Source organism: Venustampulla echinocandica, assembly GCF_003357145.1.
Source record: "Venustampulla echinocandica strain BP 5553 chromosome Unknown scaffold_5, whole genome shotgun sequence".
Classification (NCBI taxonomy): domain Eukaryota; kingdom Fungi; phylum Ascomycota; class Leotiomycetes; order Helotiales; family Pleuroascaceae; genus Venustampulla; species Venustampulla echinocandica.
In genome coordinates this window covers 631,347-655,001 of record NW_022474210.1, presented here as the reverse complement: position 1 = coordinate 655,001, position 23,655 = coordinate 631,347, and the positions used below count along the sequence as shown (strand labels likewise).

The 23,655-nt window shown below is 48.0% G+C and overlaps 9 protein-coding genes across 9 annotated transcripts; 6 read left to right on the top strand and 3 right to left on the bottom strand.

Moving 5' to 3' along the window:
- Positions 1–633: 633 nt before the first annotated feature.
- BP5553_07134 (uncharacterized protein) lies at positions 634–2,190 on the top strand (the record flags this gene model as incomplete). The annotated part of the gene is made up of 4 exons (XM_032015757.1): positions 634–854; positions 909–930; positions 1,081–1,688; positions 2,061–2,190. The coding sequence occupies 4 exons, from the start codon at positions 634–636 to the stop codon at positions 2,188–2,190; spliced, it is 981 nt and encodes a 326-aa protein (XP_031868026.1).
- Positions 2,191–2,675: 485 nt separating this feature from the next.
- BP5553_07133 (uncharacterized protein) lies at positions 2,676–11,226 on the bottom strand (the record flags this gene model as incomplete). Its single annotated transcript, XM_032015756.1, has 14 exons — positions 2,676–3,530; positions 3,585–3,905; positions 3,962–5,718; positions 5,765–5,853; positions 5,901–5,962; positions 6,010–7,611; positions 7,662–8,676; positions 8,727–8,886; positions 8,930–9,590; positions 9,641–9,797; positions 9,927–10,360; positions 10,426–10,694; positions 10,744–10,888; positions 10,972–11,226. The coding sequence occupies 14 exons, from the start codon at positions 11,224–11,226 to the stop codon at positions 2,676–2,678; spliced, it is 7,782 nt and encodes a 2,593-aa protein (XP_031868025.1).
- Positions 11,227–12,089: 863 nt separating this feature from the next.
- Positions 12,090–12,740, top strand: BP5553_07132 (uncharacterized protein; the record flags this gene model as incomplete). The annotated part of the gene is made up of 2 exons (XM_032015755.1): positions 12,090–12,155; positions 12,234–12,740. 2 exons carry the CDS (start codon positions 12,090–12,092, stop codon positions 12,738–12,740), a joined length of 573 nt encoding a protein of 190 aa, XP_031868024.1.
- A 681-nt stretch (positions 12,741–13,421) lies between these two features.
- Positions 13,422–14,751, top strand: BP5553_07131 (putative epoxide hydrolase 2; the record flags this gene model as incomplete). Its single annotated transcript, XM_032015754.1, has 5 exons — positions 13,422–13,750; positions 13,921–14,024; positions 14,083–14,183; positions 14,235–14,428; positions 14,484–14,751. The coding sequence occupies 5 exons, from the start codon at positions 13,422–13,424 to the stop codon at positions 14,749–14,751; spliced, it is 996 nt and encodes a 331-aa protein (XP_031868023.1).
- Positions 14,752–15,612: 861 nt separating this feature from the next.
- BP5553_07130 (uncharacterized protein) lies at positions 15,613–16,905 on the bottom strand (the record flags this gene model as incomplete). Its single annotated transcript, XM_032015753.1, has 5 exons — positions 15,613–16,004; positions 16,090–16,148; positions 16,232–16,614; positions 16,696–16,757; positions 16,851–16,905. 5 exons carry the CDS (start codon positions 16,903–16,905, stop codon positions 15,613–15,615), a joined length of 951 nt encoding a protein of 316 aa, XP_031868022.1.
- Positions 16,906–17,397: 492 nt separating this feature from the next.
- BP5553_07129 (uncharacterized protein) lies at positions 17,398–18,054 on the bottom strand (the record flags this gene model as incomplete). The annotated part of the gene is made up of 2 exons (XM_032015752.1): positions 17,398–17,818; positions 17,894–18,054. The coding sequence occupies 2 exons, from the start codon at positions 18,052–18,054 to the stop codon at positions 17,398–17,400; spliced, it is 582 nt and encodes a 193-aa protein (XP_031868021.1).
- A 1,595-nt stretch (positions 18,055–19,649) lies between these two features.
- BP5553_07128 (uncharacterized protein) lies at positions 19,650–20,867 on the top strand (the record flags this gene model as incomplete). Its single annotated transcript, XM_032015751.1, has 6 exons — positions 19,650–19,754; positions 19,784–19,879; positions 19,924–20,214; positions 20,264–20,495; positions 20,590–20,752; positions 20,807–20,867. The coding sequence occupies 6 exons, from the start codon at positions 19,650–19,652 to the stop codon at positions 20,865–20,867; spliced, it is 948 nt and encodes a 315-aa protein (XP_031868020.1).
- A 36-nt stretch (positions 20,868–20,903) lies between these two features.
- On the top strand, positions 20,904–21,278 carry BP5553_07127 (uncharacterized protein; the record flags this gene model as incomplete). Its single annotated transcript, XM_032015750.1, has 1 exon — positions 20,904–21,278. One exon carries the CDS (start codon positions 20,904–20,906, stop codon positions 21,276–21,278), a length of 375 nt encoding a protein of 124 aa, XP_031868019.1.
- A 198-nt stretch (positions 21,279–21,476) lies between these two features.
- On the top strand, positions 21,477–22,514 carry BP5553_07126 (uncharacterized protein; the record flags this gene model as incomplete). Its single annotated transcript, XM_032015749.1, has 1 exon — positions 21,477–22,514. The coding sequence occupies one exon, from the start codon at positions 21,477–21,479 to the stop codon at positions 22,512–22,514; it is 1,038 nt and encodes a 345-aa protein (XP_031868018.1).
- Between the last annotated feature and the right edge of the window lie 1,141 nt (positions 22,515–23,655).

Genomic DNA, 23,655 nt, shown 5'->3' with positions numbered 1-23,655 from the left:
GACGAGGGTTTACGGTCCTAATATATGTTAGTAATTTTCGTCTATGTTGAGAGAAATAGAAAGAACTGTAACTTCCATCACTATAAGCGTACTTTCCATGGATTACTCCATATGATGCGTACCATCCACGCCCTCCACAACATTGAGCAGGGCCAAAAGATCGCGATTATATAGCCGGATAGCAGGCCAGGCTAAGGAGAGAGTCAGCGCGGCCTGAAAGATAATTGTAGCTCCCAGCGTGAGAGTAAGCTCTGCTTGCCGCTACTACCAGTCCAAAGCCGGGTGGGCGGTCCCAAGCTGGATGCATGGTCGAAGCCATTGATGCTTTGGAAGAAGGAGATTGTCGTCGCACGCGATGGATGCTACCCCCTCAGCCCCTAATTGGTCTACGGGCCCTCCAAAGCCCTACTAGCCCATGTTGTGGTTCGCGTACAAGTTGGCGCAGGGGGCCGCGAGCTGGCGAGCTCACGGCACGACCCATAGGGCGCTTCTCTGTTTATAGTTCGTCCCTTCGTGCATGACCCCGTAAAGGTATAGACTTCGAACTCTCCCACCGCCACCTTTCTGCATTCCACAACGGATCGACCGCCTATCTTTCCGACGTCTCTATCTGCAAGCGTTATCATCTATAAGATGCCACTCGCCATGGGCGGAGCAGAGCTTGCCCGCGAGACACGCGGGGTTGAATACATTCTCAAGGCTTATGCTTCAGGGGTACCGCTCTTTCCACGGTCATTACTAGAGGACCTTGACCGACAGCTGGCACTAAACGGAGACTGTGTGTATATTAACAACATTGACAATATCCCACAAGAACACTACATTAAGGTTCCATCCGTTTGCGGAAACTCGAGGTAGGTGTCGGATCCAGTCTTGAAAATATGCATTGCATCCTATCCTATCCACAGACCAGCTAGTGACCCCCATGGAGTAGCGTCGCTAGTTGCCGCTTGAGCCATGGTTTAAATGATACGATGTCAGCCTGCTGTCGCGAGAGTTCCGACGTAGGGTTTTGCATATGCTGACGGGAGCTTTTCAAACAGCACCCATACGAGTAGGATCAGGTACCACTGCTTCCAGTCGCTTACGAATTTAAGACCGGCATCACCAGGGGAGGAGTTACATTTCGAGTTAAACGCTATAACGATCAGCTACACAAAGCATATTAAGCCCCCAAAATTTGCTCTCTCGGAAGTGACAAGCGCGTTCGGGCAGGCTCGCCAAGCGTGGCAGAAGAGCGATGCCTGTAGGTCACTTAAGCAACATCTCGCCACAGCAACCTTCTCTGTTTCCATCAATAAAATTGTCTGCTTCGGCCTTGGGTCTCTGACCGGAACGGATAAGCCCCACCCTTCCCGCTCCAATACCCAGCACGCCGCAGTTGAGACGATGGCAGAGGTCTTGAAAGAGAGAAGTGGGAGGAGTATACATTGCTATGCTCAAGAGCCGGAGTACAACGCCGTCGACAAGGAATTCCTCGAAACCATTAAAATCACGCCTGTTGATGACCCCAAAGGTTTTTTGGAGGTCGACGCCAATACTCTGGTCATTTCGGTCAACCCTAATGTACCTGTGAAGCAGATCATTGCTGATATTCAATGGCCGGCAGCAATGCTGTGGAATACTGTTGAACCAGAAGAAGCAGAGACGCGTGAATGGGAAAAGATGGAGTCAGGCGCTTGGCTCTCGTAAGTAACCTGCCAATCCTTTATATAATACCTCATCTGGAATGGCACGAGCATACGGCTCTTCTTAACGCGAGGGTTCCGCCATGCTTAACCAACTTCTTATGGCGGTACCGTGGCACAGTGCCTTTGAAAACCAATATAGTCTCTATCCTAGAAATAATACTGACTTTGCGGAGTCCTTACTCTACAGATCCTGATTCCCCTCGACTTCGGTTTATGGTCCAGTCCTATCACCAACAACGGTTTCTAGATTCCGAGAAGCTTTTTGGGAACCTTACAATGTATATCAAAAAGTAACTCAACCGCCGTTTCTAACACAACTCCAACGAAATAGCAGAGCGACAGAGCCCAATATACGCATACATTTTTCAGTTGTATTGCTCGATCACATCACCGATATCCTGTCCCAAAAGATGAGGCTCGCATTATTGATCAAGCGACGAACACCCTGGGAGACTTGCACAAGCCGCAGGTACCTCCTTCTATACCCGTGGAACTCTGAATTGGTTATGAAACTAACAGCACGGCAGAATTATGATTACTGGTTTGGGAGGCGCGAGGACCCTCATTAGGTAGACTTCAAGTGGAATACGCGAAGGACGATGCAGGCCAACATTAAATATGATGCGTTCTACTCCGAGCTAACGAGTTCCGGAGGTTCGTTTCTCAATGTATCAGATCTCGATGAAGGTGGAACAACAACGCCAACCTAGGACCAACAATCGAATTTCAATATCAGCACATTTTTGCACTGGCACACCTGTAAAAGTGCGCTGGGGAGTATGTAAATCAACGTGAATGTAAAATAAAACAGAATTAGGGGGTGAAGGATAAGCATAATATAAAGTGCACTTAAGGTTAGCTAATTAATATGACAGAGCACTATTGCCGTGTTACAATTAGAAGAAACACGGGCTGTTAGATTGGTATTAGATTCCCCAAGCTTGGTCTTAAAGCTGACCATGAACTAATCCTAGCCTCCTAGAGTTACATATGCTTACTTGCTTTTTTGGGTATGTCCATATACTTCCTCGCAACTATTAACCCAATTTCTGTAAAGGAGACACCGCCCAATATCTCGAACACAGCAACAGCGACTCCCAACGTCTTCGAAAACCAGTTTCTTAGATCAACCGCAGTTAGTGAGTCAACTCCATATGTATGCATCGGCTGGTTCAAATCCAACCTCGCCTCGTCAATTAATAGGGTCTTCGCCACCCGCTTCACCAATGCTTCCATGACAATATCCCTAATCTTTTCTATCGTATCCGCACTGTCCAACTCTGCTGCGATGTCCTGGTTCCGTTCTGATGGCAGTGTGGTTTCTGTTACTACGGATTGAACTTGGTACATATGAAGCCAAAGGGGCTGGCGCATCGAATCCGGCAGCTCGAAACCCTTGGCCAAAATTCCCCCAGGGGTTTGGCTGCCAATGATCGGCTGGCATTCTCTCCTAGAGAGTCGCAATGAAGGGTCGCACGCGGAGTCGAACATAGCGAGAGCCTCATGCTCAGGCAGCGGGATATACTTGCCGCCCATGAGGAATCTGTGGAACTGTGCACGGTCATGGGCAAGCATACCGTGGTCTTCTAAAGGCCCAAAGCAGATTGATACGGCCCTTTCACCAAGAGAAAGTCGGTATCGCGCCAGACCGTCCAAGTAAGTGTTTGCCGCTGAGTATGCAACATGCGAGATACCACCAATGACGCCAGCAATAGAAGAAGTCATAACGAAAAAGTCGAGGCCACTGGGTAGGAGGGAGTGAAGATTCCAAGCTCCTCGTGCTTTGGCGCCCATAAATGCACTCCAGTTAGAGTGAGGCATATTTTCAAATAACATATCCTTCACACGTTATTAATATTACGAGATACATTATAAAATTTGTGGGGGTCTCACCTCTCCATTATTTGCGAGGTGAATGCATCCTCTGACTGGCGGCATTGTTTCCTGGCATTTCAATAGCACCTGTTTTAAGACTAACAGATTTGTGATGTCACATTGAGGTGTCTCAACATGGATACCCAGGTCAAGCAAGTCGGATACGCACTTCCTGGCTTCCTCAGTTGTTGGGCCAAAACGGGAGAGCAGGATAAGGTATTTAACCCCTTTTCGAGCCATCCAGTTAGTGACGCTTTGACCGATGCCTCTGAGTCCGCCAGCTATAACATAGGTCGCGCTGGCAGAAAATCTGTACGTGTCTTTCTGAGCCTTAACCATCTAGAAAAGCAACATTGTTAGTAAATTCTGAGGTTGTATATCCACTGTGAACTAACCTTGACTTTATCATTTGTATCGACACTCAGCACAACTTTGGCACTGTCTCCCATGCTTTTCAATTGCTCAAAGGCTTCTTGAGCCTTGGATAATGGGTATGTCTCCACATTAGAAGCCTTGAGCTGCCCTGCCGAAGCTAATGCAAGTACTCTCTCTATGGCTGCATGCATTAGGTGTGGACGCTCTTGCTTCACCACCGCGCTATTGATGGTAATGAAAGTTACATTTGAAGCACCGTGATGATTTCGAATCATGACAGTGGGCTGTTCTCGATGATCGACGATATCCACGAAGACGCCAAATGGCGATATGCACTCGAAACATTCGTTGATGGCATCCGGGAGAGAGTTTAGGACTATATCCACGCCTCGTCCCTTTGTAAGTCTCTTTATCTCATCACTAAAGCGCGTCTCTGATATTATTCGATCTTTAGGTATTTGGTACAAGTCTGCGAAAATATCCTTTTCTGCTCCGTATCTTGTGACAACATACAGGTCGATTCCCACTTCTCGAGCCAACTGTAGGGCAGCTTCCTGGATCATACCCGTGGAGTGGATCAACACCGAGTCACCTTTCTGGATCCGCGCCGCCTGGTGCAAAGCGTATGAAGCAGTAACGGATCCTAGCGGTAACGCACATGCTTGTTCGAAGGACATGTCCGGAGGCAGCCTGGAAACTAGGTTCGCAGATGATCGGGCCAAAGTTCTACAGGTCCCGGTGCCCTGCATCCATACTCTGTCTCCAGAATGAAGGTCTAATCCTGTATTAGCCCTCCGGACGACGCCAGCACATTCGGTACCAATATTGGCGCTTTTGGAGCGGCCAGATGTCACTGTATAATCGTGGAAACTCAGCCCGATAGCCTTGACCTCGATTTCCACTTCATCAGCACCCAGCGGGAGTTTGGCATCGTCATCTTCTATGAAGTGCAATGTGTCCAGCTGGCCTGGAACTGTGATGTTCAGCAACACTGGCGGGGCTTCCGCAAGTGTTTGGATGCTCTTATGCTGAGATATTCGGTCGATAAAGTCTCCCTTCAGGTCGTTTGCCTCCACGACCCGATTGATGTGGAGCATACTGTCTCTCTCAATGTACTCTCGCTCATAATGCTCATTTCCAGGAATTCGGAGCGTTTCTGTCATGACCTCAAATATGCTTTCAACCTGCCTGGTCGTCAAAGGGCCCCCACCCTGGAGCGCCAGGACCACCAGTTTGATGTTACTTACTTCTACCCGGAACGACCTAGCGAAACCGTCAATGATTGCGTATGCGGGATTTTGAGGATCTCTCCCGCCCCCTCTGGTAAGCCAAAGGATATAGCTTGTATTGTATAATACCGCTTTAAGCAAGCCATAATCCTCCTCGTCCATGTGCATTAGAAAGGGGCCTTCGACCTCGGGAACGAATACACAGAGATGTTCGCTCATGTCCGCGAGGGTTGCTGCTGTCTGGAGGGTTATTATATCGCAAACATAGTTCGCTTCTGACTTCATATGGATTTGCAGCCGTTCGGCCACAGCTTGTTGGAACAACGAGCCTTTTTGTACTATGATCCTAAGACGTTGGCACGGTAGGGCGTCCGAGCAACTAATTTTCTCAGAGGCAGCTTTGGAGATCATGAAACTCATTTCACGACAGGATTCGCTCTCGCAATCACGAATCACAATTTCGGTGCCAGTAAAGCCGGTCTTGAGAAGCAAGGCGTTCCAAGTGTCCTCGTCAACTAGTGGTGATAATTTACGGTTTTCTTCGGTGCCTTGGGAAGTTAATTAAAATCTCAGATGGAAGCTAGATACACTTACCCAACCACCACCCTGGTAGTATGCCGAAAACGAACCCAGGCATGAGGTTCATTGGTGTTATAGGTTCCTGAAGCAGCAGAGTGCCCCCCCTTTCATTATTAGCAATTGCCACATATCGCGTTTGATATTATCTTACGGTTTCAGTAACTTCCGGACGTTATGTAGCGTTTTTTCGAGAGTCTGAGTAGCGTGAATGACCTATTGAAATTAGTCAACAGCCTTTAGTGATTCGGGGCAAAACAAACTGAAATTGCCACAATAAGATCATACGATTCTGCCTCGTAGCCCTGCGACACAACGTCCGTTTCAACATCCAAAACGCTGAATCGCACCTTGTCCGAGTACTCGGCAAATCTTTCTTTTGCTTGTTGGATAAACGATGAGCCGATGTCTGTGAAGTCATAATTCCTGCACCGCAGGACTCCCGCGTCTCCGTCTAAATGGTGTTGCAGAGTATACAGGATATACTCCGTGAAGGTGCCTGTGCCTCCACCGATCTCAAGGACCTTCATTCCAGGATTCTTATGTGCCATAAGGTCAACGTACTTCAGCAGCCTCTTAAAGTACACTTCAGTCTGAGCTTTCTCACTATAGTAGTTCTTGACAAGATCACTCTCAAATAAGAGCTGAGAAGAGCTTATTTCTCCACTAAGTACCTTGGGGAGCTGTTTCCCAACCTCACAATATAAGTGTTCTTCAGCGGATCGTTCGCGTTCGATCTCTCTTGAATATTCCGAGTCATATTGTATGCTGGACTGCTTGAGATGGAAATCCATCCACTCTATGTAGGATTTTATGTGCGGTGGCAGTATTTCGGAAGTTGTATTGCCGAGGAATCGCTTTGCATCCAGGAGAGAGTGAAGTATAATATTTTGCAGCTTTACACGCCGCGCGATGGGCGCACACGGTTGGGGATACTCTCTTGACAAGTAGTCGATTATTTCTTTACCACTTACCATACCAATATCAATCTTGGTATCTAAATAACACAGGACTTGATCGGCTGCCCGAATCGAGGGTGAGATATCCGCTGCGGTGGCGACAGCGGTTGTTTCCACTCCATCCAACTTGAGAAGTACTCGCTGACCATCGGGGCTGAGCACAACAAATGAAGCTTCTGAATGTCTGTAAGATTCTAGGGTCAACCTTGTGAAGACCGTTACTGGCTCCTTTGTAGCAGGATTCCCAAGTCCGACGGCTGAGATCCACATGGAATCAACTTTAGTGGGGATGAAAGTTCCGATTTTCTTCTTGCAACCTTTTGTAAGAGCAGCAAATTCAAGGTGCATTATCGCGTCTAATGTAGTCGGATGTATAACATGAGCCTGTTCTATACCTGTCGCCGGGTGGCTGTCTCCATACAGTGAGACTTCCGCAACCGCTTCACCATGATCATTATGTTGAAGGTTCAGTATCCTTTGGAATGATGGACCATAACCATACCCACAGTCATCAAGGAAACGATAGAAGGAGTTTTCGTCAACCGATTTGGGAGTAGCGCTCCGCAGTATGCCATTTTTGGAAACGCGGTCGTCTTCGACATGGTAACCCTCGTTAAAGTAGACGTGAATCATACCCCGGCAATTTTCTGTCCACTCTCTACCCGCATAAGAGCAGATCACAAACTCGAACAGATGGCCGTTTGATCCAGAAACATTCTTTTGCGGGTTCAATGAAATTTGGGTCTCGAGCTCCCCCTGATTAGTGGATATATCTAGAGCGGCCGAGAAGATAACATTGTCAAGTTGGTAGCCGACAATATCTCCCTGGTCATCATTGATCTGTCGGGCTGCTTCAATTGCCATGACCAACATTCCAGAGGCAGGGTATAGAATAACACCATTGATCTATATACTAGTTAATCGGAGGACTCAAATTACTTCGTGGGTTCACACACCTTGTGATCCTCTACCCATGGCATATCCTTAGTTCTAAGGAAATGCCGCCAACGAGGAGCGAGCGGATTCCAGTCCAATGATTGCTTTCCTAATAAGTCGACATGGCCATGCTTTTTGTGCTTGAAGTCCCTACTAATTCGACTCTCATACCAATATGTTTGCGAGTGGTTGAACGGATACTCTGGCAAATCAACTAAGGCGGTCCCAGCAGCCTTGGAAGATCCGGCACTGAACTCATTCACTGCAAGTAAATCAACACTATAGCCGGCACAATGCAGTCGACCAACGGCATTCAAAACCGTGTCTAAAGCTGAGACATTGCGGGACAGTAAAGAGTCATATGAGACCTCGTCCTGGCGGGGGGTAGCCCTGAGAATATCGCGGATCGGGCCCTTCAATGTTCCATGAGGCCCTACCTCCAGAAGATAGTCAACAGCAACAGCAGACCGATGGCTCCTATCTAACTTCCTCGTTAGAGACTTTGGGGTTCTTGAGCACATATTTTCGACAGCGCGTGAAAATTGGACAGGGCAGACCATATTCTCAACCCAATACTTGGGTTGGGATAGAATATGGGCTGAAACCTGATCACTAGTGACCGAGGATATCATGCCTATAGGTCGGGTACTTCCGTCTGCCCGAGTGAGCGTTTCCAACAAAGTCAGATACTCTGCTGCAATTTCCATCATCTGAGGAGAGTGGTATGCCACGGGCACTCGGAGTTTTCGATTAAAGACAGATGCCCCATCGAGCAACGATATCAACTCATCGATCTGCTCCTCCGTGCCAGATACTGTGATGCTGCTCGGACTATTGTAGCAAGATACAATTGGTGACCATTCTCCTGGGCGCAAGTGAACCTGGGCGAAATAAGGGGCAACTTCCTTCGCAGAAAGGGCAACAGCTAACATAGCTCCCGTGTATGAACATCTTTCATGTAGAGTTGTGGCGAGGAGGCCGCGATAATAAGCAACTTTCCATGCAGACTCTTTGGATAAAGCCCCAGTTGCGTAACTGTTTCGCATTCAGTATATGTTCATAATGCAGGGCTGAGGAAAACTAACGCAGCGGCAATTTCTCCTGATGAGTGCCCGGCGACCGCTGATGGTGTGATACCAAAAGATTCCAATAGCTCAACCAATGCTACTTGAAGTACTGTACATAAAGTTTGACTAAACACTGGAATATCGATGTTTGTTTTTGATGACGGCTGGGTAAACTCATCTGTGAACTGTTAGAGCGTCCCAGAAACGTCCAGATCACTTACCAAGGACCGAAAAGCTACATCCTAATCCCCGCAGAAATACGTCTGCCTCGCGAATGCTGTTCTGGAAGATTGGATATATTAGGAGCTCTCGTCCCATGGCATACCACTGCGATCCCTGTCCGGTAAATAGAAATCCAATTCGTGGGGGACTCTCTCTCCTTCTTGAGGGAGGGGATACATTCTGGTCGATTCCTTGGAGCTCCGTCGTAGATCGCGCTACGCAGTAAGACCTCCATGGGAGATGTGTCCGTCGAGAGCCTAGTGTGTATGCGAGATCATCCAGAAAATCCTGTGGATATGGCTCTTTCCACGCCGCACTTTTAAAGTGGTCAGCGTAACAAGTGACCAATTGGCCTACACTAGTCTCGCTATCAGCCGAGAATACGTATAGCTTAGGAGGGCAGGATATTCCATTGACAGCGAGAGGCTTCGGGGTTATGTCTGGCTGCTCTTCTACATCCGTCGAAACGGAGAGATTTGTCAGTGTTCTAGCTTCTGGTGGTATTTGTACCGTCCGATGCTTCCCAGGTAGGTTACGTATTTTCAAGAAGTTGTATGCATCATCAATAACAACATGGCTATTAGAACCGCCGAAACCAAATGAGTTGATAGAAGCTCTTCGTAGACCATTAGTCGGCCAAGGAATCGCAGTAGTGGGGAACTGAGAATCGTCCTGATTAGCTGTTTGATTGGATAATACTAGAAACTTACCTTGAGACAGAGATACAAAGGATCTATCTTGCGGTTAAGATTCTCAAAGCCTGCATTGGGTGGAATAATGCCTTTTTCCAGAACCATAATAGTCTTGATAAGTCCGGCAATACCACTAGCTCCTTCAAGATGTCCGATATTGCTCTTTAACGCACCCCTTTTCCAGAGTCAGCCATGCTATGTTTCAGCACCCGATGATTCAACCTAGAGTAGAAGGTGATACATGGGATCTAAAATATCATCTACTGCGCCAGTGGGAATCAGGTAGGGTGTCGTGTTTACTCACACAATCAGTGGATCCTTGGATGTCCGAGAGTCTTTGAAAGCACACCCAACAGCCATTGCTTCAATTGGATCTCCCAATGCCGTCCCTGTGCCGTGTGCTTCGCAAAACCGCGTCATTGTCATAGATAATCCAGCTTTTCGGTAGGTCTCGCGGATTAAAGCTTCCTGTGCAACACTACTGGGTTGAGTAATGCCAGGTGTGCGGCCATCCTGATTGCAGCCAGTGGACCGAATGACTCCGCGAATGGTATCTCCATCCGCAATTGCATCTTCAAGTCGTTTTAGGATGACTACACCAAAACCTTCGCCTCGGGCGTAGCCATTAGCCCTGGAGTCAAAGGCGAAAGACCGACCATCGTGAGACAGCATATTCAAATTTGTTAGTATGTTAAAGTAGTCTGGAGCGTAGGTCAAGTTACAGCCTCCGACAAGACTCTATTACGGCAAATTCAGCGAAGAGCTAACAATACACCCCCCTATAACGGTATTGTGGGACTTACCATATTACAGCTGCGGTCCCGCAGGCCGGCACATGCCATATCAAGAGCCATGCCGCTACTCGAGCAAGCTGAATCCAAATTTACACTCGGCCCTTTAAGATCAAAAAACCAACTAAGTCGATTGGCAAGGAGAGATGCACCAACGCCTGTGGCAGCGTAAGTTGGTAAGGACTCAGGATCCTTCATAAATTGCAATAGATAGTCGGTACTAAAACATCCGGTGTACACCGAGGTACTCGAACCGGTCACTTTTTCGAGAGGTATCCCAGCTACAAAGATAATAAGTAAGTGATTCCCTGGTTAATACAGAATACAAACCATTTTCAAAGGCCCGATACGCAGTTTCCAGTAGTATTCGTTGCATAGGGTCCATAGCTGAAGCTTCTGCTGGACTGATGTTAAAGAAACCAGCATCAAATGCTCCAATATCCTCCTTGACGAAATTGGCTCCTCGCAAAGGAAGCTAGACAGTGAATCAGCTTCAAATATTTCTATAAAGACATCACATAGCTATAAATGCCTTGACATTAATGTTGTAGTACTAACCGCATCCTGCCTCTTAGTACCTGGAATGTGAAACGACTCAATATCAAAACGCTCCTTCGGAATTGTTGTCATAGACGAGCGTCCTTCCATGAGCATTTCCCAAAATGATGTAGCGCAGGCTGCATCTTGAGGAAACTTGAGAGAAAGGCCAACAACGGCAATCGGGCCAAGAATATCCTCCTCGAGATTGTAGCCAGCGGTCGAGTTTTGAAGACCTTCGGTCAATTCAGTATCGGTCATAACACCATTGGCCATGTTGTACATTGTAGTGTGATAAGTGCATGGAGGCACGATGTCATGAGTAGATGGACGCGAAGAAGGAAATCAAAATGCTCCTAGCGGGCTGTCTTTGATACACTGCCATATTTAAACAGGATTCAACTCGACTGGACTGAGTAGTTAATATACTAGCTGGAGTGGTAATTTAGTTAATACGGTAAACTCAGATTTGCAATTCCCTGAATCTGAATCAACAAGATCTCGCCCCTACCTTGTCACTTATCAGTGCTCGTATAACTTAACGCGTAGCCGGGATATAATCCAGATCTGCCACTGCGACTTAACGGCGCAGACACATCATTTTAAGGGGTATCTGCATCCCTGGAGGGTGTCGGTTACGCTATGAATATACCCGCGAATGTCAGGCATCAGGCGATATCGCCAATATGGCTCGTAGCTACAGGGCTTCAATCTCTGGGTCGTTTGTTTAACCCAACCTCGGTGAGACGGGTGCCAGGAAAACCATAAATAACAAACACTTACTATGTCCTTCACTCTCAAATTGATCATCACCTCGTAAGGTCCCCTCCCTACCCCCCTGCCGCTTTGCTTCGTTCGTATCTTTTACCTACCTAGGCATATTGTGTGACAGGGTTATTATCTACAACAATGCGTTTTCTATGCCTCCATGGAGGCGGTACAAACAACCGAGTAGGCTCGCTATTTCTTGAACTCCCTTCCTACATTTCTCGTCTTCTCTCCAGTCGGACTGCGGCTATCAATGAATGAACCTAACGTAGAACTCTAGATTTTTGAGGCACAAACAGGTAAATTCTCCTGAAGGAGAGCCACATCGGAGAGCCATAGTGACTTTTGCATCCCATTAGCTGCTCTGCGATATGAGCTTGGTCCGGGCCACAGCTTCGAGTTCGTTGAAGGTCTCATGCTATCTCCTAGAGCCGAAGGTACGGTGATTGGATTTTGATATTGCCCCGGCGAAGTTGGTCCCATAAGAGCTGATCTTGAGGAATCGTTTCCCCTAGGATTTAGGAATCGAAACTTTTGCAGCTCCAGATGACGAGTTTTTTGCTTACTACCATCCTAAGCAACCCGAGACGCTCGAAACCGCACTTCGAGAGCTACATAATTATGTAGTTGAAGAAGGGCCGTTCGATGCCGTACTTGCATTCTCTCAAGGGTGCGCACTGGCGGCATCCTTCATCGTAAGGAATCAGGCAGCAAGACTATTGCCTCACTTCAAGTTCGCCGTGTTCTTCTCCGGTGGGCCAGCCTGCTCTGTTGAGCAGCAAGGAGGAAGGCTATTCGAGCAAGGGGACGCAACGATCGACGGCTTCATCACAACGCCAACTCTCCACGTATGGGGTGCAAACGACCATCACAACCCTAAAGACAATCGACTTCTTGGCGAGCAATGTAGCAATGATACCAAATCAATATTCGTGCACCAGGGCGAGCATGAAATCCCAGGCTCTGGTAAAACTGACGCGGTAGTTGAGATTACGCATAGGATCCGACGGCTCTTTTGCTGATAGCGCCGTGGAAGTGGTTAAGGATAGATAGAGGTGCAGCATGTTGCATTGCTGCTACGAGTACTCGAGTAGGATTCGCGCTATTTCTTAGATCGGTAGTTCGTACGGCGTATACTCGAACTGGTAGGGTTATAGCGCCAGGGATGATAATTACACGATTAAGCCTCCTTCGCAATACTTTCTTGCGCAACAATAGCCACGTATGCTCTATTATCACATGTGAAATGCAGTTTGTTTACGGAGGTATCATTCCATGTCAGGTTATCTCGTCTCGTCCTGCATCCAGGTTCGGGTCGCGCGGAGGCGTATTGCGGCGCAGCCTCCTCCCAATGGCTGCGGGGTAGGCCGTCAGCCTGCCCTTAGGCCACAACGAATATATCAGAAATATCAGAAAGGATTCCACGTATGTACCTACGTACATAAACTCCCAACTACCAAGCATCCACATGCATAACCATCACATCGTACTGTATCTACCCTGTTGGACTGTTTGACAACGACAAAATAAGGAATAATCCGAATAAGTGGTTCCACTGAGATACTCCCCGAGGACTGGCATTTAACCGTCGTTGTGGCCAATCTTGTCTGAATACCTACCTTTAACTATAACCACGCCACCTGATCCTCCTCTGGCTGGAAATCTATACCTATATCGCACCCTTTGATTAGATCCTAACCATCATGGCTCTGAATCAACTCCCTGTCGCCGGCAAGCTTTTCGAGGTTCAGGACGGCACCAAATATGCTTACGTACATATCCCTAGTGCGGTATCGAAGCCAACCTTCTTGCTCCTTCACGGCTTCCCTAGCTCCAGTTATGACTGGCGTTTCCAGATCAAGACGCTGGCGGATCTTGGCTACGGTGTTATTGTACCAGATTTGCTTGGTTATGGCGATACTGATAAGCCCGCCGAGCTCGAGAGGTATAAGTTCAAGAAAATGGCGTCAGACATTGTACAGATTCTGGACAAAGAGTCTATAGGGACGGTAATTGGTGTCAGCCATGATTGGTAAGTTCTCAGGGGATCGTGCCCAGGCGGCCAAGGCATAGCCTCTCTCACCACGAAGCGGCGTTACAACTGCCCCTCTTATTCCGTGGATTTTTATATTCTTCAATTTAACAAATGCAGTATTGTCTGCGCTGTTATACATGACATAGGCTAACTCTGATGACTTGAAGGGGCTCGGGGCTTTTATCCCGCCTGGTGAATTACCACCCCGATAGATTTTCGGCTCTTGTTTTCACATCTGTTCCTTATATGGAACCTGGACCATTTGACTTGGGTAATTAAACATCTTACGAGTACAAATCCTTCCTCATGCTAATCTAGCTTGCGGCTAGATGGTCTGAATGCCATGACAGAGGCGGCCTTTGGCTATCCTACTTTTGGGTACCAGTACTTTTTCAATGAAGATGATGCTGCCGAGATTTGCAACCGTAACGTATATCATCCTTTTCAATCCCACTGTATGACGGCAGCTGATGGATAACAGAACGAATCTCTAACATCACTGGCCTATCCCACCAATCCTGAAATCTGGAGAACTCATATGGGGCCCATTGGGGCTGCCAAGGCCTGGGTAACGGCCAACACTATCAAGCCACTACCTGCATGGCTTTCTGAGTCCGAAGCGGCTGTTCATAATCAAATCTTTAGCAAAGGAGGCTACACAGGTCCACTCAATTGGTAAATTGTGTTCGAAATACATTGTTTGGGCTCTTGCTTATAATATTGACCTTAGGTATAAAGCCGCTATACGCGGCCTCAACGCGGAAGACGACGCCGAGATTCCTGAAGAACGGAAGTTCGTTAACGCTCGGACTCTGGTTGTCGTCTCGGACCAGGACTACGTTACCCGAGCAGAAGTAGCTGAACAGCTCTCTGCAGTTCGTCTGCGGGATTTTAGCATCAAAAAGGTCGTAGGGTGTGGTCACTGGATTCCAGTGGAGAAAAAGGATGAGTTCTCCGAGATCCTAGTTCAGTTCGCAGAAGGGGCTGGAGGCGCATGATTGAAAGTATAGACCTTCGCCTTAAATTCAGGTTGGAGTTGTGATGGCTCGTAGTGTTCAGTATGCAACACCAACTTGAGCGAGAATTTCCAAAAAAAAAGAATTACATCTCTATCTCCGCAATTCAACATCTCGATCTTAGTATCGTCTTACGTTTCTGGCACAGTACGATCATGCTGCGTTTTAATCTCGATGAAGTAGTTGCTTGAAAGTGTAAATGCGGGTGCTCAGCTAACACGGAGATTCCGAGATAGAGGCAAACTCGCGCAGAACGTAGACTTGTAGGATGGTACTGCTGTAAGGCATCATTAACTGCGGAGGAACCAACTAGCGAAGTGTGAAGTTCTAAATATAGGAAGGCCAGGTCGCCTTTATAGGAGGCGTTGGCAATGGGATGCATGCTAGTTTTTCAAAATTGATTGACTCAACTACCTAGCCTGCAGGAATACGTGGGGTGGTACTTGTAGCACTCAAAGCCCGGAAATACCTTAAAGAGCTAGGCTTTCATCTCCGTAAGGTTCCCCAGTAGTCTTAGGCTCTATTTTTGCTAGCAATAGTCTAAGAATTTCCACCACAGGGGAGAACTTTGCTAAAGATATTAAGGATAGTAGCTGTTTTCATAGCAATCTTTTATGTAGAAAATAAGTTGACATACGTTTTATTACACTATATATATGAAGATGTACGCAAAACATGAGGTACATGTACATGTACATTTTCGGCTACAAGGAGACCACTATACATATATGCGACGTCCGAACACTGGTACCTACGTACCGAGCAACGCCTTCCAATCCCTCTCTACTCATAAAGACCTAGTAACTCCTCATGACGCGACATTAAGAATGCATGACCTGCCCGTCAGACAATATCGACCGTCCGCTGGACCCTAATACCATTAGAAGGGTGCCTCTCGTGATCACTAACTTGATCTCTCTCCTTTAGAGATGTCGCCTTTATCCCCACCAAATGAACTTCGTCTCCGCTAAATTGGGTAAAGTTCTTATAGTCCCTTGAAGTCGAGGATATATGCGGAGGGACAAGCTCGAGTCTGCCACCGTGGGAATTTGACGCGGTCCCTTTTGAACTGAAGCCCGAGCCCGAGCCCGTAGCTGAGCCATAGTATTTGCGGAGGCTGCTTGAAACGATCGAGGCGCTCTTGGTGTAGAGGTGGCGAAAGGAAGGGAGGCAAGCGCAGATTATCGCGGTACCGGTATGGATGTCCAGCCAGATCATATCGACGGCAAGATCCACTAAGGGGGGGTTAACTTAACTTGCGTGACAAGTTTGTAGACGCTGTATACGCCGAAGAAAGAAATAGAAATAGGGGTGGCTTACCAGATTGTTGCCCTGGCTCGTAGCACACAATGATACGAACTATGCCAGTGGCGATTACACTACAGACATGCTGTCAGTCATAGATTTACTCCTTCCTCTTCAAGGTAGACCCAACGAAAGGGGAAAATGGGGAGCAGCTCACAATCCACCAAGTAAAAAGACAAACGACAGCATGAGCTTCTTCTCCCATGACAATTTCAGTTTCATAATCTCCACGACTGGCAGGGCGAGGATCATAAGGTCTATGAGCAGCTCAAAGCCCATGATAACTACAAAGTAGGTGCTATAATAGATACACTTTTCGGGTATTTCCAGAGGATTGTTCCACAAGGTGTCCGTAGGCGTGCACATAAAGGTTTCGCCGAAGAACCCAGGGATAAACCAAAGGATTTGGAGTGCTATTAATGCTAGAGAGAGGCGGTTGAAAGTTACGCCCACAGAAAATATGCGGCGGTAGAACATCAGGATTGAGATGTTCGTAGCAAGGACGATTGGGAAGTAGAACTCTCCGCAAATATAGACATACTAAATGATATTTTAGCGACATGATGAGAGGGACTGGGTAGCTCTTCGCGATTCAAAGAACTCGAAAACGGTATTGCTAACCTTCATGTATGTTCCCAAGTGAGGATCCATCAGGCTAGTGGCCTTCCGGCCTTCAAGTATACCTATTGATCAAATAAGCGATGGAAGACTAAGATTTGCTAGAATGTTTATGATTTACCGTAGAGTTGCAAACCGACTTGCGGATACCAGAGTACCTGAGCCAGTATGAGAAACAAATCGTCCATGCCAAACTTCTGTTTGCTCAACCATTTTGAAACCAGTCGCAGAGTCACAGCAATTGTCGTGAATGTGGTCATCACAACTAAGGTAATTATTATACCATGTTGATATTTCAGAACTGAAGATAAAGGGTCCAGCATCTTGCCGGCAATACTCTCGAAGTCGTGGATCCAGTGTTGGTGCGTTTTCTATTACTGGCTGTAGTCTAGATGGTGATGGTCCAGCGACACGGCTCCACCAGCTTTAGTTATCTCTCGCCGGCCCACGCGGCACAGCCAGCAGATGATGGGAGCAAAAATCAATTCCATATCAGGGTTAATCGCACCAAGTCTCTACTCGTACTCCATCACCGCAGAAGGAATGTACCCCAGTGTTTACCGTGAAAGGATTCGGGAGCTAGCACAAGTGGGCGATCCCGGCACATCAGGAACTCTGCCACGCATTGGGGTAACGAAGACTTGTTAATTATCCATATAGCAGTACATCTACTCGCGCCACCGCTCTGCAGCGCCGCCCTCCCTCCTACTCGGGCACCTCGGTGGCAGCTCCATTCAGCATCAAACAAACAAATGAGTAGACGCCAACAAGCTGCATAAGTATTAATACGCTTTCCTTGCCTAATAGAGCGACAGCATGGTCATAATGTGGCTTCGCTACCGGCCCCTTGCTATTGAGCATCTCCATAGCAAACTCATAGGCCACTTGTTCCGCGGGACTGAGCCCGTCGGGGACCTTGCCCTCACTCGCATCCGTCACTTGCGTCTGCGACATGCCAAGCGCCGGCAGAAGTGCAACGCGCTTATGTGCATACAATTCGTACGGGCAGTGGTAATGGGCGCCGACTGCAAGAATGGCGAGTTCGCGGGCCCGGGGCTCCAGCGCGGGGTGTGAAGAGACCGTCATGATGTGGTCAAACCATGCGGTGCCGAAGAAAGGGGCGTGACTGTTCCCAAGTTAGAGAGGTCTAGGGGAGAGTACCACGCCGCCACGCGCATAGCACCATCATGATGCGACCTACATCATCATGGGAAACGGCCCCAGTAGAGCTCCAGTGTGATCCTTCATAGTGAACGGCGGGCTGGATCCAGAAGCCGTGTTGTACACAGAGTCGATGTGGTCATGGATCGCCCGTTGATCCGGGGTGAGGGACTCTGGAGGAATGGGAGCAAATCGAGGCATGATTTGATGGACCTAGGGTGGCAAAGAAGATACGAGTGACGGGTTTCGGTGCGAAAGAATTGGTGGTGTGGTGAAAAGGTAACTTCATATTCGGGCCATGGTATTCCTCCTTATGAGGCTCGCCATCGAGGAATCGTCCCCTGGAAGGCCTCGCAACTATCGTACGCTGACTTGCTGAGGCCAATTCCAGACGGCGCATGTTAGTGTCACCTACTAAATCAGGAGTACCTGTAAAGGACGTACCTCCGTAAAAATCACGTATTTTCTATAAGTACCGTACCTTTACGTACTGCGTACCAGGTAGTACTTGATACTCCCGCGCTGCGTGCGAGGGGCGCGGTCTATATCGATTGCGTTAAGTGCAGTACCTACCCAGGTACGACTCGGACGAGAGGGTTGGTCACCGAGGGTGGCAGACATAAACTTTTCAGAACTCGGCAATCGCTCCTTAGTGGGTGGTAGTGCGCCAGTGCCCCCGGGCCTGGTACGCCTTGGGTAGTAGCACGGACGTGATAACAGAGTAGTATGAGGATTGACGGTTTTAAGTTAAGAAGATCTCGTCCGTGACGGTACCAACGATATTGCGGAGCAACCCCTGCGCCTTGGATGTTGATCCTCTCGGGGACCACGGGTCCAGCCGTTCGCTTTATTATGCCTCTAGTAGAAACTTGGCGTGGGGCGGGACTGCTAAAATTTAAGGATAATTAAGTAGTCGAGTAATTATACAGTAGAAGGCGAATTAGGTGTCGCGAGCATTTTAGTTATGCTTTTTTTTACAGACAGACCGCGGGGTAGGCCTGTGGATGGTCGATATTACCAGGACCCGTGGCCTTGTGCTCAGAGCTTCTACAGGTTCGAGCTACCCACCCGTACAGGCTTCCATGAGAATCGTCCCTCTACTAAGTAAATTATTATTAAGTTATTCGGACTGTTCGCTTCGGTCACGACGATTAGGTCATCCACCGCGGATATGCGCAATGGATCTAAAGGCCAAAGCGGATAATGCGCACTATCGATAGAGTGAGTGACTTCTTAGCCTTGTCTGAAGAGTTCGCCGTGACCGCTCTCCATCTGCCCCCTCTTCCAGGGGCACTGTTTTCCGCGTCACCGGTCTTCTCCCAGCTTCACACCCCGACGGCGAGCTAAACGAAGCCTTGAATGCTGCCATCGACGACAACCTGGCTGAGGACGAGCAATAGAAGCTGACTGTCAATGTAGCTACTGTGCCCTCCTGCTACGACAATGAGGAAAAAGTTGCGTTGGTCGAGTTCTATGGCGGAGTACCTACATTCCTGTCCGAGCTGATGGCCAGCCCACTGGGCGATTGGCAGGTCGAAATGGGCGACACGGACATAAGTTTCGATCAACACTTCTTCTTTGGGTTCACCCAGCTGTACACGCAAAAGCCATGCTCGCTGGCTACCGCTAAGTAGATAATATTTCTTCCCCAAAAATATATATCCGACCTACCGCGTAGTATAATTGCTATCACGGGCCCCGAAGGACACGCATATGGCTCGTGGAGGGGAAAGGGAAACCTCGGGCGTATGTGGCTGCGCGACTTCCTGCCCAAGGGCTTGTCATGCTGCCACACGATGATCTACGGCTACAACTCGAAGCTGTCAACGCATGGGGTCGACATTATCATGGATTACGGCCGAGGGTTGATGGAGGAGCTCAAGATTAGGAATACAGAACAGGTAAGCGCTATTACGGAGTGCGGCTCTAGAGCAGCGGCATCAGGCCAACGGGCTCATTCCACAAGCTAAGAAAGCGGCCCCTGTTCTTCATCGCGCATAGCTTTGGCGGTATTGTCCTCGCTCACGTAAGTCAGCCGCTACGATATGTATACATAAAGCTAAGTAGCAGCATAGTGCATTGTCAGTCCAGGCAGACGAAGACGACCACCCAACAATAGCGTCTCTGCACAGAGCTACATATAACATGCTTCTGTTTAGGATCCCACATAAGGGCCTAGTAGTAGACGATATCCAGAAGATGGTGGCAGGACAGGACAATCATCCACGGAGTGCGCTGCTTGAGCAGATCATAAGTAAATCTGACCTGTTAGCGTTTCAGCTAGTGGATTTCAGGAATCTCATCCGAGACCAAAAGGTTGTAAGCTTCTATGAGATGGTCCCGACAAGACAGCTTCAGTTTGTATGATGCTCAAGAGTTACTATAGCAGCAGATCGCTAATTGTGTGTAGCAGGACAGTGAAAGTAGACGATGGAGAAGGGCCGGCGACTTCGTTACAGCGGTAGATGCTGACTCAGCTCTTCTCCAGTTGCCAGACTCAATGGAGGACAAGATCCCTCTGGATGCCGACCATTCGATGATTGTCAAGTTTGATAATAAGAATAATCGAGGCTACACTAGCGCGCGGGATAAGATTAGACAGTTTGAGCAGAATGCCCCCAACGTGGTTGCAGCTCGGTTCTGTACGTAGCATTCCATTTAATGATATACCATATCGAGATCAGGCCTTATGTGCCGTCACTGTGTTTGCTCCTAGCTAATATCAACTGAGTGCAGTGCGAGCGCAAAATAGACCTAAGCCTTCCTCGATAATCCGTTTCCAAAGAGATAGCTCATTCGTGGGACGAGAGGATATCCTGGTGGAAATAGGTGATAAATTCGAGCAGGCGGCATCACAAGACCACAGTCGAGTAGCCCTCGTTGGTCTAGGCGGCATAGGGTGAGCATGTCTATACATTGTTGTCGGCGCAACTCACGCTTATGCTTTGGCTAGGAAGTCTCAGATTGCTATCGAAAATGCGTATAGGGCGAGAGAGTCTGCACCCCAGACCTAGGTGTTTTGGGTGTATGTGAGCAACGCCACCCGATTTATGCAGGCCGATACGAATATTGCCGCCAAGATTGAGCTGCCCGGCCGGGACGATCCAAAGGCTGATATCCTCCGCCTCGTGTATAACTGGCTATGGGACGAGCGGAACAGTCGATGGCTTATAATACTTGACAACGCTGATGACGACCGGGTCTTCTCCTCTACAAGCACGGACTCGGATGGTGCCGCGCATGGAGCGGAGGCTCCTCGTGAGGCGCCGCCCTTAGAGAGCTTACTTCCGCAAGTCTTCGAACGGATGGATACTGGTCACTTTACGAGACCTGGTTGCAGCAGTAAACCTCGTAGGGACGAGGCTCAATGTTTTTCAAGTGGAGCCGATGGCGGAGGAAGATGCGCTGATGCTGCTGAAGACTAGAGTCTCAGTCGGCGAGGCTTTTGAAGACGATGCAAAAACACTCGTACATACACTAGAGTACATCCCCCTTGCCGTCACTCACGCAGCAGCGTACCTTGCAGTGCGAGCGAAACAATCACTGTCTCGACCTACCTTGAGCTCTTCCGCCAGAGTGAGGAGAACCAAGCACACCTCCTAAGCAGCCACGGAGCAAGAGACATGCGGCGAGACGGCAGCGTCTCCGACGCGGTCATCACCACTTGGCAGATATCGTTTGAGCAGATCCGGAAGACGAGGCCCGCAGCTGCAGAGTTACTTTTGCTCATGGCCATGTTTGACAGACAAGGGATTCCGGAGTCTATTCTATACGCTGGTAGAGATAGGATCCAGTTCGAGGATGCGGTCGCACCGTTAACAAGCTCCTCTTTGATTAAAGCCCAGAATATGAAGCAGCCAGAGCAGCAGGTCAGGGAGCATCTATTTGAGATGCACGACTTAGTGCAGCTGGCGACGACAAAGTGGCTGGAAGTACAGAAGCAGGTGGGCAGGTGGCAGAAGACGTCGCTACAGATTATAGCTACTGCTTTCCCGAGTGGACAGCATGAGACATGGGCGGCTTGTCGAGTGCTCCTTCCGCACGCGCGAAAGGCGCTTGGCTACGTTCTAGAAGAGACGGAGGCAAAACTGGATCGCGCAAGGATTACAGATAACACAGTATTTTATTTTCTACTCGCAGGGGAGTATGCAGCAGCAGAGCAAATTGGGCGGACTGCAGTAGCAGGGAGAGAGGAGGTTCTTGGAGTAGAGCACCCGGACACGCTCACTATCGTCAGCCATCTTGGGTGGGTGTTAGAGAGGCAGGGCAAGTACGAAGAGGCAGAAGCGATGCACTGGCAGGCTCTGGAAGGATATAGAAAGGTGCTTGGAGTAGAGCACCCCAACACACTTACCAGAATGGCCAACCTAGCCTCCACTTTGTGGAGTCAAAGGAAGTGGAAGGAGGCTGAAGATATGGAAATCCGAGTAATGGAGACGAGTCAAAAAGTGCTTGGACATGAACACCCAAACACGCTGATGGCCATAGGTAACCTTGCGTTCACACTAAAATCCCAAAGCCGCGATAAGGAGGCTATTTCACTAATGGAGACATGCTTTCAGCTACAAGAACGGGTCCTTGGTCGTCATCATCCTAACACGAAGTCTTCCCTTGAAACTTTGAATGAGTGGCAGATGGAGAATATCGAGATAAGGGTTTAATGAGTGCTGCTTTAATTAGAAGATAGAGGGCCAGGTGCAAATATGGAATAGGCCGAGTAGTGTAAGTATGGGTACGAGAAATAGTACGGTAATGAAAGTGACTTAGCGCTATATATCGCCACCAGCTGCAGGCAGTACAGCTAACCTGCCGATTCTGTACATTCAGTTAAGTTAATGTTTTTTAGTACAAAGTCATCAGAATATATACTTGTAAAGCTTGGGTGTGAAGCTCAGAATCGCCAAGAATCGGCTCCACTTGCGATGACAATTAGCAGCAGTACCTTTTGAGTACAAGCAGGCAGGGGTGCACAGCCACAGTGTCTGGAAGTGGTCATCGCTAAGAATTACAGTCGCTAACAAAATCGGCTTTCTCTCTAACTTACTCTAAAAGTTTCAGCCCTATTCACTAGTCAAGGATACTACTAGCACCCTGTTAGAAGTAGCTAGACGCCACATAAAGTCGTTGGTAGTGACAGGTAGCTTTAGTTTCTACAATACCACTTGAACTACCAAGTATTCTATACTATACCCGCACACGCCCTCGCTATATTCTTAGCTATATTGTTAACATATAAGCTATTTAGCGTACCGAGGTACTATCTATTAGTAAACTATTAAAAGTAAGTAGCGAGAAGAGTAATAACTAAGTTTTTAGAATATTCTAAACTAATTTATCTAATACTTTCGAAATTACTTAATAGTATATAAATATTATTTCCTTTAAATTTCTCTTTATTAAAGTTATAAAAATAAATATAATATAAAAGAAATAATTAATTAATATTTTTATATAATAGTTTAAACTTTAATATATTTATTCTAAGAAACTTAAAGTAGTAGTATTAGCTATATTCACCTCGGCGCCTTTCTCGAGTAGTAGCTTGACGACCTCGACGTGCCTCTTCCTAGAAGCCCAGTATAGTGGCGTCCGTCCGTATTCGTCAGCTATATTCACCTCGGCGCCCTTCTCGAGTAGTAGCTTGATAACCTCGACGTGCCAGTTCTCAGAAGCCCAGTATAGTGGCGTCCGTCCGTATTCGTCAGCTATATTCACCTCGGCGCCCTTCTCGAGTAGNTTGATAACCTCGACGTGCCAGTTCTCAGAAGCCCAGTATAGTGGCGTCCGTCCGTATTCGTCAGC